At 44.2% G+C, this 15,768-nt stretch overlaps 1 protein-coding gene across 1 annotated transcript in view; it reads right to left on the minus strand.

Moving 5' to 3' along the window:
- BZW2 (basic leucine zipper and W2 domains 2) overlaps positions 1-15,768 on the minus strand; it is a 123,876-nt gene that overhangs the window by 20,921 nt on the left and 87,187 nt on the right. Inside the window, exons 4-8 of the mRNA XM_089660251.1 lie at positions 9,917-10,020; positions 7,472-7,537; positions 5,361-5,496; positions 2,762-2,871; positions 730-900 (exon numbers count right to left, since the gene is read on the minus strand). Of these exons, the coding sequence (XP_089516377.1) occupies positions 730-900; positions 2,762-2,871; positions 5,361-5,496; positions 7,472-7,537; positions 9,917-10,020 (587 nt within the window). The remainder of the gene's footprint in view (positions 1-729; positions 901-2,761; positions 2,872-5,360; positions 5,497-7,471; positions 7,538-9,916; positions 10,021-15,768) is intronic.

Below are 15,768 nucleotides of genomic sequence, written 5' to 3' on the forward strand. Positions count from 1 at the left end.
TTCTAATAATTCAAAAGTGAGCATTTAATTCTTGCATAGACCAAGTCATGACTAAAGGGATGCAGTTTCCTTCCACAATCCAAAAACATTTCATAGGTGAATGAACATCAAAGCCAGGGGAGTCAAACTCAATTTTATCGTGGGCTGCATTAGCATTATGGTTGCCCTCAAATGGCCAATTGTATCTGTAAGACTAGATGTCTAGAGCATCCCACCCTTTACATCAGATGTCTTGAGCCCCCCACCATCAGAAGTCAAGAGTTCCTTACATCACAGTGCACCTCCCTTACCTTGTGCTGCTGCAGGAAAGAAGCTGGGGATGGAGCTTTGAAGCAGAAGGTGCAGGGTCTGGACAAGGACCAGAGGAGGGCTGGAGTCAGCTGCCAGAGTTTGCTAAATGCTGAGACCAGGGGAGGCAGAGATGAGGGGGTACACAGAGAAGCACAGGATCTGTAGGAGGAGCTCTGTCCTCCTCTCTGCTACTGACTGCTGGGACAAGGCGGGGGCAGAGGGCCACATGAAATGGCCTGGTGGGCAGGATTCGGTCTGCAGGCCTTGTGTTTGACATATGTGATCTATGCAAACTGGCACTGTAATGTGTATAATGGTGCCGTGGCGAGTAAACAATAAGCTCCTCTCAGGCAAGACTGGCTCTGTACAATATGCCTATCACTGCACAACACATTACTCTCTAGTATGTGTTGATCTATGAAACATTTGCTTGCTCACCTCTTTGACTGGACATTCTTGAGATAATCGCTCTTGCAATTCTTTCTGGAGCTCTTTGCGGGTTCCAAGAGACTGCTGGACCCTCAGAAAGTCGGAGAGCTCCTTGAGGTCGGCATCAGTGAAATACTTGGCAAAATGCTCCACCGTCTGCCGATTGGCTGGGAACAGTTCCTGTAAGTAAATCAGAGGATTGTAATGCACAGATCAGCTTTGCTCCTTGTAGAATACAGTGTTCCCTGAAATCCGCTTCCCACATCAGGACGTAAGAGGAGATCTCTCAAAAAAAGGGGGGAAATTTTTAGACTAAGGTTTCTCAACCAGGACTCCATGGAACCCAGATTTTCCTCCAGAGGCTGCAAGAACTTCACCCAAAAGGAGTGTTTGCATCCTCCCCCATCCTCCGCCATATTGCACTTTTTTTTTTTTTTTTGAGGGGGGGGGGGGTGGAGTGGGTACCTTGTTTCGACAGGTACCTTCTCCCGCTTCCAGGTCAGATCACTGCAGTGATCTGTAAGAAAGTTTGGCCACTCCATCATCCGCCCGCAGTCTTCTGGGACACATAGGTCCCAGAAGACTGTGGGACCAGTCACAAAGTGCAGAGCGGCTCGTGCAGTAGGAGACTGGCTGTGAAACCGGAAGGCTTCATTGGCGGTTTCCCCTAGCTAATATGCCGGTGCCTACACCCAAAGCCGATTGCAGAATTAGCTCAGGTGAGACCATCACTGGATCCCTGGATGGGTAAGTGTCCTTATATTAAAAGTCAGCAGCTTCAATATTTGTAGCTGCTGACTTACTTTTTTTGGGGGGGGGGGGGGGGACTGGAGCTCCTTTTTAAAGCGGAGTTCCACCAGAACAAGTGTCCCCATTGGAAGATTTCAGAAGAACAAGTGTCCCCATTGGAAGATTTCAGAAGAACAAGTGTCCCCATTGGAAGATTTCACAAGAACAAGTGTCCCCATTGGAAGATTTCACAAGAACAAGTGTCCCCATTGGAAGATTTCACAAGAACAAGTGTCCCCATTGGAAGATTTCACAAGAACAAGTGTCCCCATTGGAAGATTTCACAAGAACAAGTGTCCCCATTGGAAGATTTCACAAGAACAAGTGTCCCCATTGGAAGATTTCACAACAACAAGTGTCCCCATTGGAAGATTTCACAACAACAAGTGTCCCCATTGGAAGATTTCACAAGAACAAGTGTCCCCATTGGAAGATTTCACAAGAACAAGTGTCTCCATTGGAAGATTTCCCCTCACTTCTTGTTCCTCTAACTATAAGATTTTGCATTTCTCATTACTTCCAGTCTAAGACACAACGGTCACCGGAAGAATTAGTCAGGCAAAACTCCCCAGCGAGGACACAGCTTTACCTACACTTTTAGCCCCAGGTTACACCGATCCGACTTTGAAATCTAGCGACTTCACTGGAAGTCGCATGATTTCAAAGTCGGATGTCATTGCGACTTGCAAGACACAGATGTCTATGCAAGTCGCACCTGAAGCAGTGCATGCACTACTTTAGAAATCGGTACGGCTCCGACCAAGTCAGAATCGCACCGATGTGACTGCTTTAATTGCGGACAATAGGGTGCTACTTGCCATGCGATTTGAAACTTGAATGGTAAGTCGCACCGGTATGACCGGCCACTGAGTGCAAGAATAAGGCATTTTCTCATATTTAGTTTAGGTTTTGGTCTGATGGAGGGAGACACATGTTTAACAAAATACATTTGCAAGAAATTTAGGTCAAGGGTCAAAAATATCCCATGAACAATTTTCCAATGTGTATACGGGCATCTGGATGTTGGGGAACACAGGAATGATTTTCATGTCTCTACCCACTGTCCTGGAATGAGGAATAATCCTTGTATTTTGGTATATACCCTTTAGAATTAAGAGACATATGAATACCTTCAGTTCTAAGGCGGCTTTACCGTGCTATGCGGTGACGAAGGGTTAAAAGCCAAAGGCAATATTGAAACAAATATAAAAATACATTTAATGCACAAATCCCTGCTGCATCATACACCCACCAGTAACCGCTTGTCCAGATTGGCTTTCCGTAAAGAGGACGTCACAGAGTTAGCATCTTTCTCGGACATCCATGCTTTAAAAAGTTTTACGGCGAAAGAGGCGGATATGCCTGCAAGATAAATCAGCCATATTGTTACCATTAGAACATGGTCAACTTCAGTGGCGTCCCCAGGGGGGTGCGGGCAGCATTGGGTGACACCATCACTGGGGGTGCAGGAGCAGGATGCCGGCACAGTGACAGTTGCCCTCGCCCCGCTGTAGCGGTAAAATGAGTATCCCCTGAAATAACTGCACATGTGCCGGTTTGAGACCGAAGAAGCCGATCGCCAGCTCTGTGCTAAAGTCGGAGATCGGCTGCTTCGGCCCGAAACTGGCACATGTTGCTTCAGGGGATACAGATCTTCAAGGGATACTCATTTTTCTGCTACATCGGCACCACTCCTTCCTCTCTGGAGTGGTGACGTCACGTGTTACCGCACCGGGTGACACCAACCCTAGGGACGCCTCTGGTCAACTTAAATGTATTTATTGATTTAAAATGCACCAGTGGATAAAGTATGGGCACTAAACTAACTACATGTGCTTTACAAATATACTTCCCACACAAGCTTGTCCTGATAAACCATGCAGCTATTAAGCAGAGTGATTTGCATTCATTCATCTAGAGCAGGGGTCCCTAAACTTTCCAAAGGGCCAGCTTACGGTCCTTCAGACTTAAAACAGAACTCCAGTTAATTTTTGTTTATACCAAGCAGTGGAGCTGTGGCCCCAACTGCATGTAACAGCTGCTCTTTTTTTCTAGGATTGAGGACTAAGCTCATACTCACCTGACCCACCAATCCTACAGAAAACTGTGCTCCCCCACAGTCTAGCGGTAGACTGTTCCAGTCTGTGGAGTGCTCAATGAGCATGCTGATCAGGAACAGTCCATTTACAAGACTGCTGGACCGAGCAGGGGGCGGGAGCTAAAAAGACTGGTCTTGTGTGGTGAGGATCGGCAGGTCATGTGAGTATATCTTTGGTGTCCTCTCCCCTACAACAAGACAAGCATTTAAGCCATGCAGTGCCAACACAACCCCACTGCATGGGCAAAAAAAAAAATAAATTTCCAGCAGTTTGCTTTAAAAGTGAGCCAGACTGTGGCCATTGGGAGTAGAACATTTCATGGACTTAGCGGGAGTGGGGTTCATGGAGGATCTAGCTTGAGAGCTCATGGGAGAGGTGCCTGGCTGGTATTGGATGGAGGCATCCAAGTATATGGAGATATTGTGAGTATAGGCCTGAGTGTGGGATCCTAGTGACTGTTCACTGCTCTAACCCTGCTCCTGTGTTGCTAAATTGGGACTGTTCCTATGCTTGGAGTCCCAGAGTTGCTTGTTCTCCTGTTTTCGGTCAAAATGGGAATTATCCTGAATTGTAGAGTTAAGGCAGAATGTGTCCTTTCCTACTTTCTGTATTAATGTTTGAATATTCCAAAGCTCACCCTACACCCCAATCAAGTTCAATGGATAATAAATCCCAAAAAGACATCCCTGCCTGGTCAATAAGTTGGGAGTCAGTCTGTGCTGCTGTGTGCCTGGCTGTCTTATACCCAAACAGGAAGAGAACCTGGGACAAATCTGCAGGGCCCGTCAGGGCGTTGTGCTACACATGATTGTATAACTGAAGTGAATATTTTTTGGAGCAAAAACAGCATGGCCTCAAAAAAACCCTCTGCTTTATAAATGGTTGTCCATTATAGGTGCTACTCAGCCCCCGAATCCCACACAACAGGTATTGCTTTCTATGCAGGAAAGACTGTGGAGTTTACTAAAGCTGGAGTGTGTGAAATCAGACTCACTTTTGCACAGAAACCTATCAGCTTCCAGGTTTTATTGCCAAAGCTTAAAGCAAAGTTCCACCTGAAAAAAAAATAAAAATCAACAGCTACAAAAGCTGTAGCTGCTGACTTTTAAAATACAGCCACTTACCTGTCCCTCAGTCCAGCAGTGTCCTCACCACGGCTGATTTCACCGGCCGTCTTCTCTCAATGCGCCTGCATTTTTAGTGTGGGCACCCGGCTGTGACAGTTTGCAGCTTCACAGCCGGGTGCCCACTGCGCATGTGCGAGAAGTGCTGCGCTTTGTGAATGGCCCTGTAGTCTTCTGGGACCTGTCACGTGTCCCAAAAGACAACGGGGAGGGAGGACAACATCCGCTTCTGACTGCCTAGGCAAAATCAGGTACCTCCCCCCCCCACTCCCCAAAAGGTGCCAATCCTTAATGGGAAGCGTGGGACAAAGGCTTAAAGCAGAACTTCCCCTTTTGGGTGGAGCTCCGCTTTAACTGAACAAACTGAGGTTAGAAGCTGATTTGATTTTATGCAGAAGTGAGCCTGATTTTGCACTCTCCAGCTTTAGAAAATAAACCCCTGTATATTGAAGTGGAGAGCCCTGAAGCTGCTCTGCCACATTAAATCCGCTGACCTTTGGGATATTTGGTAGGGGGAGAGCCATCAATCAGCTAGAGGTGTGAGGCGGGATGGGTGCAATGGTTTTACACTTTCTGCTGGACAGCAGGAAACATCTTTATTAAAAAAAAATAAATAATCACGAAATACCTTCTTTGACGATATTCTCGGAAAAGAGACTTGTGAGAATAGTGGCCGGGAGGGTTCCACCAGCCAATAAAATGCCAGTCAGCACAGCTAGCTTGGTCTGTTCGGTATCTGAAAACGCCTTGAGAAACAGTAGAAGCTGAAGTGGTGAAAAAAAATAAAAAGTATTCAAAGACCATCATCACAAGAAGATACTGCACACATGCTAGTAGGATGAAACAGGTTTCCCATTTTTACTAGTTATTGGTCTGTGAACACACATATTAGTAATTAATCATTTGGAATTTTAGAAAACAGCGATGTTCAATAGGCAGCCCTTGGAAAGGTATCAGGCTATTCCAATCTATTCTCCACTGAACAGAACTGGAGACATAGGACATGGGGCTTTTTGCTGTCCATTGCTGATGGTGTGAATGAGCCCTTAGCCTTGCACTGAAGGGAAAATATGTATTTGACACAAAAGGCACTTCTAGGATCATTCTGCAACTTGCTTCAAGTTCCTTCTATTGACTGAGAAGCACTTCAGACGTGAACAAAAGCCCATTGACACTGGTCCCAACCAACATTACTGACATTGCCCTGCCAACATGATGGCAGGTTCTTGTCAATTTTTTTTTTCAAATGCTTTTTGTTGTAACAAATCAGAATAAATTGATCAAAAAATAGGTTATTGGTCTGGTTGTTCCAGTTAACGAAGGCAATGAAGGCAAGGCTATTTTTAGGTCAACAGTCCATATTTGTAATGTCCAATGTATCTCCACAATACTGGAGTCTTCTTGGTGTTATAGATTCCAATCATAGGCTTAGAACAATTTCGAGAGGACAAAAAGAAGCCCCTTGTAAGCTTGCTAGAGTTCAACTCTATTTGTTTATTGGCTAGGCAACGACAGAACAAATTTCTGTTAAGGTGTGGTGGTTGAGGTCAAGATAGTGAAATCCTATCAAAAGAAAAACATAACTTCTATTTTGGGTATATGGGCTCATATCATGAAAAAGAAGAGGAAGGAAAGAAGGGGAGTCACAGGGAGATGATGGGGACAAATAAAAAGGGGGAGGGGATGGAAAAGGTAGAGAGGTCAAGGGCAAGAACTGTTTAGTATAGGGGTGGGCTAGCTTAGGCTACATGTCATGTTTTACATGACTGTCATATTGACTGTCATATGCCTTTAAGAGTTTCTATATTTTGTTTCTGCTCCTCCCTTTCCTTTGGTTTAGTTCATGCTGTATAGATATCCCGCCCCTTTTCCCAGTAATGCATTGCAGCTTCTAGCCTCACGGCATGGAGCAGGAAACATTATGATCTTTTGACCTATCGAATGTTCATTGTTGTAAAATTCTCTCAGTTTATGGAATAAACGTCACAATATCTACAAGATGTCTTATCGATTGAGTCACTGACTGTGGTATCCAACTGAGGTTGAAGTTATCGCTATCTCATCACAACTGTGAGTTACAGAGATCACACTATCAGTGCTTAGTTTGGAGAGACAGAACACTACATATGGGACTTTGGAGGTGTCCTCACAAATCTAAAACACCAAGATATAGTGCAAATTTCTTTGTAATTTAAATGAACTTACAAAATAGTCATTAAATCCTTAAAATGTGTGGTATGCGTGCCACTGAAGGCCAAAATAATATCATAGAGCAACATACTCCACAATAACTGTAATAATTAATTTACAGCCTACCACCATCCCCCACCCCCTACAGCATTGTAGTATCTCCCATTATCTTTCACGCTGATAGAGTCGGTGGGGGGGGGGTCTGTCGGCAGATAACCAATGTGTTTCTTGGGTTTAAACCCCCACAACTTCAGCTGCTGTGAAACAATAATGGAATTTCCAATAGTAACCCAAACAAATGTAGACAGACATCAGCTGCAAAGCTCTAAGAAACCAGACTGAATAAGGATCCCAATTAAGGTGAATCAATCCCACCCCCTAAAAACTGGGCCTCCAACTGGAGGACCTTGTGATTCCCAATAATGGCCACATTTTTAAAGGGGATCACCAAAGGGGTGAAAAGAGCTCAGTAATGGATTCTGTTTAGGGGGAAAAAAAAAGGTCATTTGGAATGTCCAGCCCCTGCCTAACCTCTCCAGCCTATTTTACCTTCTTGATTTCGTCTTCAAAAGCTTTTTCCAGGTATTTATATCTCCTGATCAGTTTGCTGAAGACCTGCAGGCCATGGAAGAATAGACTTGTGAGTAAATACTGTAAGTCTGATGAAAACTAATTAAGCCGAGATAAAGCACATCATCTACACAAGAAGCCAGGATATTCTCCTAATTTGATAAAACAAGTAATATATTAAAACCACTTTAGGAATGGATACAATAAAATCCATTACAGCTTCTAAACATTATGTAGTCAGTTTTAACCAGTTTAGCCTACAGGGCACTTATACCCCCTTCCTGCACAGGCCAATTTCCAGCTTTCAGCGCTGTCACACTCTGAATGACAATTGCGCAGTCATGCAACACTGCACCCATATGAAATGTTTATAATTTTTTTGTGACAGATAGAGCTTTATTTTGGTGGTTATAAATCACCTCTGGGTTTTTTATTTTTTTTTAAACAAACCAAAAACCACTTAAAATTTTTAGAAAAAAAAACGTTTTTTCTTAGTTTTTGTTATAAAATTTTGTAAATAAGTGATTGTTCTCCTTCACTGATGTGCGCTAATGACGCTGTAGTGATGGGCACTGATAGGCTGCACGGATGGACACTGATAGGTAGCACTGATGGGCACTGAAAGGCAGCACTTATATATGGCACTGATAGGCAGCACTGACTGGCACTGATAGGTGGCACTGACTGGCATTGATAGGGGACACTGAAAGGCAGCTCTGATGGGCACTGGCAGGTGGCATGGATGAGCACTGACAGCTGGCACTGATGGACACTGACAGGTGGCACTGCTGGGGCTACACAGATCATAAGGGCACATTGATCATCAGTGTCCTGATGATCAGTGTACATGTCCCCTCTGAGGAATGCCGATTACTGGCTCTCCTCTGTCAGCGTGACAGCTTGCGAGGAGAGAAATGCCGATAACCGGCATTTCCCCGTTTACATGTGATCAGCTGTGATTGGACACAGCTGATCACATGACCGAGCTGACCTTTTTGGGTCTTTCCGTTGATCGGTGATCAGCTGTGTCCGAGGGACACAGCGCACCGCCAATCGCCACGCTGCACGCTCCCTGAGCCGCGCATGCACGGTTAGAATGGGACAACGTCATATGACGTCCTCCCAGAACGAGAGAACCGCCTTGCGCCCGTCATTGTACTATATGGCGGCCGGGAGGCGGTTAAAGACAAATTTTAGTGTGAATCATGTGCCTTGTTCTGTTTCATGCTTCCACTCCATTATAATGACAGTTGCAGGGTACATATGGGGCTCACACTGTATACCCAGGAAAGAGCTTTTCCACAATGAACATTTTTTTTTTTTAAAGAATCCAGCTATTTTGTTCCTTATATATGGTCAAAATAGGAGATCTTGTTTTACTTAACGGCTTCCAGTCCGCCCTATAGCAGAGATACTGCTACAGGGCGGCACGGGTGTGCAAAATCAAGTAGATATTTGTGATTTTGCAGTTCTGGGTGGGGGAGGGGGGGCACGTGAGCCCTACCCGCGTTGCTATTTGCAGCCTTGGCTGTCTATCTCCGGGGCCCAACCGGTGATTACTTGCAGGCACCCGGTGATCGGCAAATATTTCCAACGGGGGAGAGAACTATATGTAAACCATACAGTTCTCTCCCTGTCAGCTCCAGCACACTGCTTTGTATGGCTCTGCATAGCACAGTCATACAAAGCAGTGTACTTACAGTGGAAAGCACAGACACAGCACACAATGTGAAACAGCACACAGTTAATCCTTTGATCGCCTCAGATGTTAACCCCTTCCTGCCCAGTGCTATTAGTACAGTGTCAGTGCTTTAATTTAGCACCGATCACTGTATTGGTGTCACTGGGGATGTCAGTGACACCAAGTCAGTTCCCCCCAGTGTCAGAATGCCCACCGCAGTCCCGCTATAGGTAGCTGATCGCCGCCATTACTAGTGAAAAAATAAAAAAATCCCAGTATATATACGCCATTTGTAAACGCTATAACGTTCATGTAACCCAATTAATTTACATGTATTGGGATTTTTTTTTTTTTTAGCAAAGACATGGAGCAGAATACATTTTGCCCTAAATTTATGCCGAAATTTGATTTTTTTAAATTTTTTTTACTGTTTACGTTTAATAGCAAAAAGTCTAAAATATTGTTTTTGTGTTAAAATTGTCGATCTTTTTTTGTTTATAGCGCAAAAAATAAAAATGCACAGGCGATCAAATACCACAAGCTCTATTTGTCGGGGGAAAAAAAAGGACGTAAATTTCATTTGGGTGCAGCGTTGCATGGTCGCGCAATTGTCAGTTAAAGTAACGCAGCGCCATAAACGCAAAAAAATGGCCTGGTCAGGAAAGGGGGGGGGGGAATCCTCTGGAGGGCCAGGGGTTAAATGCTCTTGATACAAGAGTCACAGATCTGTTAGAATGGCCTACCTGGGCATAATTACGCATGGTCTCATAATCCTCATTGGCTCCAAAGACACAGTTATTGGTCACCTTGGTTTTGTCTGCATCATCTATGCGAGTGCCGCCTGGAGCTGAAAAAGGAAAAAATATATAATAATATTATTACCAGTAAATAAAAATAAAGGAAAACTTTTTATTCAGAGTACAGCATCAAATTAATGAAACTCCTGGGATATTGATCTGGTCAGGTAAGGTGCAGAGGGGTTTGTTAATGAAATTAATTTCATTAACAACCCCCAGGTGCACTAGATTGGCAAGAATGAGATGACCCCCAGAACAAGAATGGTTTTACAGGTGGAGGCCACTGAATTTTTTCCCTACTCATCTTTTCTGACTGTTTTTACTAGCTTTACATTTGTCTAGCGTCAGTGTCACTACTGGTAGCAGGAGGCCATACCTGGACCCTACAGAGGTTGCACAGGCAGTCCAACACAGTTTGGATACACAGAATATAACTGGATATAACATTTATAGGTAAAGTTGATCCAGGGAATATCAAATTGCCTCTCAGGGGATCAGGAAGGAATTTTTTCCCCTGCAGGAGCAAATTGGATCATGCTTTGCTGGGGTTTTTTGCCTTCCTCTGGAACAACTGTGGGTGTAGGATTGTAACTTTTTTTTTTGGTTGAACTGGATGGACTTTTTTCAGCCAGACTAATTATGCAACTCCTCCAGGATGGCACATCAATACATGTCATTGCCAGAAGGTTTGCTGTGGTTCCCAGCACAGTCTCAAGAGCATGGAGGAGATTCCAGGAGACAGGCAGTTACTCTAGGAGAGCTGCACAGGGCCATAGAAGGTTCTTAACCCATCAGCAGGACTGGTATCTGCTCATTTGTGCAAGGAGGAACAGGATGAGCCCTGCCAGAGCCCTACAAAATGACCTCCAGCAGACCACTGATGTGAATGTCTCTGACCAAACAATCAGAAACAGACTTCATGAGGGTGGCCTGAGGACCCGATGTCCTCTAGTGGGCCCTGTGTTCACTGCCGGCAACATAGAGCTCGATTGGCATTTGCCACTGAACACGAGAATTGGCAGGTCCGCCACTGGCGCCCTGTGCTTTTCACAGAGGAGAGCAGGTTCACCCTATTTCGGTTCATCTGACGCTGCCAGGTTGCACCTCAGACTGTCCAGGGACTCAGTGATGCCCTGGTCCAGATCTGGGAGGAAATCCCCCCAGGACACCATCCATTGCCTCATTAGGAGCATGCTCCGACATTGTCAGGCATGCATACAAGCACATGGGGCCATACAAACTACTGAGGACCATTCTGAGTTACTGCAATGACATTTCAGCTAAAATGGACTCGCCTGCTGCATCATTGTTTCACTTTGATTTTCGGGGGGGTCTTTGAATTCAGTCCTCTGTAGGTCGATCATTTTCATTTCCATCAAACGATAGGACATCCTTACGTTCCTAACACATTACCCCGTCCATATCAGTATAGAGATCCAGCAGGAGATTTTGCTCCATTGAGATGTGTTTTCAAAGTGTTCCTTTAATTGTTTGGAGCAGTGTGTGTATATATATATATATATAGAGTGAAGGAAATAAGTATTTGATCCCCTGCTGATTTTGAAGGTTTGCCCACTCACAAAGAAATGATCGGTCTAAAAATGGAATGGTAGGTGTATTGTAACAGACAGAATAGCAACAAAAAATTCAGAAGAAATGCATGTCTAATAAATTATGCACTGATTTGCATGTTCATGAGGGAAATAAGTATTTGATCCCCTTCACAAAACATGACTTAGTACTTGGTGGCAAATCCCTTGTTGGCAATCACAGAGGTCAGATGTTACCTGTAGTTGGCCACCAGGTTTGGTGGCTGATGTTTGGCAACTCGAACTTTCAGCTCCCTCCACAGATTTTCAATCGGATTAAGGCCTGGAGACTGGCTAGGCCACTCCAGGACCTTAATGTGCTTCTTCTTGAGCCACTCCTTTGTTGCCTTGGCTGTGTGTTTTGGGTCATTGTCATGCTGGAACACCGATCCACGACCCGTTTTCAATGCCCTGGCTGAGGGAAGAAGGTTCTCAGCCAAGATTTGATGGTACATTACCCCGTCGATAGTCCCTTTGATGCGGTGCAGTTGTCCTTTCACCTTAGCAGAAAAACACCCCCAAAGCAGAATGTTTCCACCACCATGTTTGACAGTTGGGATGGTGTTCTTGGGGTCATAGGCAGCATTCCTCCTCCTCCAAACATGGCGAGTTGAGTTGATGCCAAAGAGCTCGATTTTGGTCTCATCTGACCACAACACTTTCAACCAGTCCTCCTCTGCATCATTCAGATGTTCAGTGGCAAACTTCAGACGGCCTGGACATGTGCTTTCTTGAGCAGAGGGACCTTGCGGGCACTGCAGGATTTCAATCCTTGTCGGCGTAGTGTGTTACCAATTGTTTTCTTGGTGACTGTGGTCCCAGCTGCCTGGAGATCATTGACAAGATCCTCACGTGTAGCTCTGGGATGATTCCTCACTGTTCTCATGATCACTGACACTCCACAAGGTGAGATCTTGCATGGTGCACCAGACCTGGGGAGAGTGACAGTGGTTTTGTGTTTCTACCATTTGTGAATGATTGCACCAACTGTTGTCACCTTCTCACCAAGCTGCTTGGTGATAGTTTGGTAGCCCAGTCCAGCCTTGTGTAGGTCTACAATCTTGTCCCTGAGATTAGCAGCACTCCCTATGTGACTGCTTCTAATCTCAGCTTGATACCTGTATGAAATACACCTGGTAGCCAGATATCCTGCTGAATGATAGGGGATCAAATACTTATTTCATGAACATGCAAATCAGGGCATAATTTGTTAGACATGCATTTCTTTTGAATTTGTTGTTGCTATGCTGTCTCTCAGTGTTACAATACACCGAACCTTCGATTTTTAAACTGATCATTTCTTTGTGAGTGGGCAAACAATCAAAATCAGCAGGGGATCAAATACGCATTTCCGTGTGTGTGTGTACAGTTGTGTTCAAAATAATAGCAGTCAGACATCACTAACCGGATCAATCAGTGTTTTTGGTAGAAATTATATTTCTACATGGCAAATAATTTACTAGCAGGTGTAGTAGAGTAATAGAAATCCAACAGACCCAACAGTCATGACATGCATGCTGCTGATTCTGTGTAATTGAATCACTAATTGAAAGGGGCGTGTTCAAAATAATAGCCGTGTGGAGTTCTATTAGTGAGGTCATTCATTCTTTGAAAAACAGGTGGCAATTATTGCCCTTATTTAAGGAAGGAAGGCAGCAAATGTTGCACATGCTGGTTACAGTGCATTTCTCTCTGAAATTCTGAGGAAAATGGGTCGTTCCAGACATTGTTCAGAAGAACAGCGGACCTTGATTAAAAAGTTGATTGGAGAGGGGAAAACATATAAAGAAGTGCAGAAAATGATCGGCTGCTCAGCTAAAATGATCGCAAATGCTTTAAAATGGCAACCAAAACCTGAAAGACGTGAAAGAAAGCGAAAAACTACCATTGGAATGGATAGAAGAATAGCCAAAATGGCGCAGACTCAGCCAACAATCAGCTCCAGGAAGATGAAAGAAGGTGTAAAGTTCCCTGTGAGGACTGTTACAATTAGAAGACGCCTATGTGAAGCCAAGCTATCTGCAAGAAGCCCCCGCAAAGTCCCACTGTTGGGAAAAAGACATGTGCTGAAGAGGTTACAATTTGCCAAAGAGCACATTGACTGGCCTAAAGAGAAATGGCGCCACATTTTGTGGAGTGATGAAAGGAAGATTGTTCTTTTTGGGTCTAGTGGCCGGAGACAGTTTGTCAGACGACCCCCAAACACTGAATTCAAGCCACAGTACACTGTGAAGACAGTGAAGCATGGTGGTGCAAGCATCATGATATGGGGATGTTTCTCATACTACGGTGTTGGGCCTATTTATCACATACCAGGGATCATGGATCAGTTTGAATCCATCAGAATACTTGAAGAGGTCATGCTGCCTTATGCTGAAGAGGAAATGCCCTTGAAATGGGTGTTCCAACAAGACAACGACCCCAAACACACCAGTAAACGTGCAACATCTTGGTTCCAGACCAACAAGATTGACGTTATGGAGTGGCCAGCCCAATCCCCGGATCTTAATCCAATAGAATACTTGTGGGGTGACATCAAAAATGCCGTTTCTGAGGCAAAACCAAGAAATAGAGAAGAACTGTGGAATGTGGTCCAATCATCCTGGGCTGGAATACCTGATCACAGGGGCCAGAAGTTGGGTGACTCCATGCAACACAGATGTACAGCAGTTCTCAGAAACAGTGCGACTACAACCAAATATTCATGAAGTCATTCAAAGGAAAGCAAAATCTTCAAACATTTTTCAGTTTATATAGTGAATGTTTGAGTTTGTAAAGAAGAATACAAACACTGCGATTTTTTTGAACAGTCTAATATTCACCTTTCTTAAATTTTTTTTAGAGGAACAACACAAATTTGATCTATTTTTCTTCATGTTGTGATTTGGAATAGAATGTGTCGTGTTCCCAATGCATTTGTGTGGATGGAAATAAAAGCTATTAGAAGGATTTTCAGCTTTATTCAACACACTGCTATTATTTTGAACACAACTATATATATATATACACATATCTATCTATCTATACACACACATCTCACACATACATACACAGTTCGGTTCATGTATATTTGGACAAGCTACAGTTCTATAATGGATATGGGCTGAAAGCGCGCACTCTCGGGTGTGATATGAGGGTAGGTACACCCAAATTGGAGGAAGGGTTTAGGTATTACAGCTTATAAGAGTAGCCATCCCAAGCGACCAAAAGTAATTGGACAATTGAATGTAATCATAAATAAAATGTTCATTTTTAATATTTTGTTGGGAATCCTTTACGGGCAATAACTGCCTGAAGTCTGGAACCCATGGACATTACCAAAGACTGGGTTTCCTCTGGTTCATCCATCAGGTTCCTTCCTCCCCTGCCTTGGAGGGTCACTCTTTGACCGATCATAAGGACCAAAAGTCTGCAGGACCTTTAACTATGTAGACCTGTATGTGACTTTTATCAGGAGTCCTGCGTCCCGGGAGATCAGGGAGGGGTCCTTCTCCTTCGGGAAGGGACCATATGACACACCCTTGTGCAATTTTTGTGTGTTTCACAAGCACTTTTTTCGTTCTCATTTTTGGTCCAACACATTGGCTAAGTCAGTGCCTACAGCTCTTCAATTAGCAGGGAGCATGAGATTTGTTAATTGTAGAGCTTTAGCAACTGAAGGGCAAGTCCGCTGCAGAGAGACCACTGTTTACACACAGACAGCAAGGTTCCTTCTCTGCAGCATGCTGGCAGGGAACAGGATTTTCTACTCAGAGTGTGGATGCTTCAGTAACAATACGAATTTGCATACTTTTTGATTTGATGCAGCTGGAATGTATTTAGCCGAATTAAACTTCCCGTTCAGTTGGGCTTTCAGTTTTTTTGTTTTTTTTTAGCAAAATGGTTGTTTCAGTTCAACTTGTGGGGAGGTCCCCCTTGCTCGATGCACACAGGGCCTTTATTTATTTCAGGTACTTCTATAGCACCATCAATTTACATATATATTGTACATTCACATCAGTCCCTAACCCTCAAGGGGTGTACAATCTAAGGTCCCCAACTCACATTCATACATACACATACTAGGGAGAATTTAGACAGGAGCCAATTCACCTACCAGCATGTCTTTGGAGTGTGGGAGGAAACTGGAGTACCCACAGGAAACCCGCGCAGGCACAGGGAGAACATGCAAACTTCAGGCAGGTGGTGCCGTGGTTGGGATTCGAACCA

The sequence above is a fragment of the Staurois parvus genome, unplaced genomic scaffold (assembly GCF_062004578.1).
Source record: "Staurois parvus isolate SC_StPar_1 unplaced genomic scaffold, SC_StPar_1.0 ptg001220l, whole genome shotgun sequence".
NCBI lineage: Eukaryota > Metazoa > Chordata > Amphibia > Anura > Ranidae > Staurois > Staurois parvus.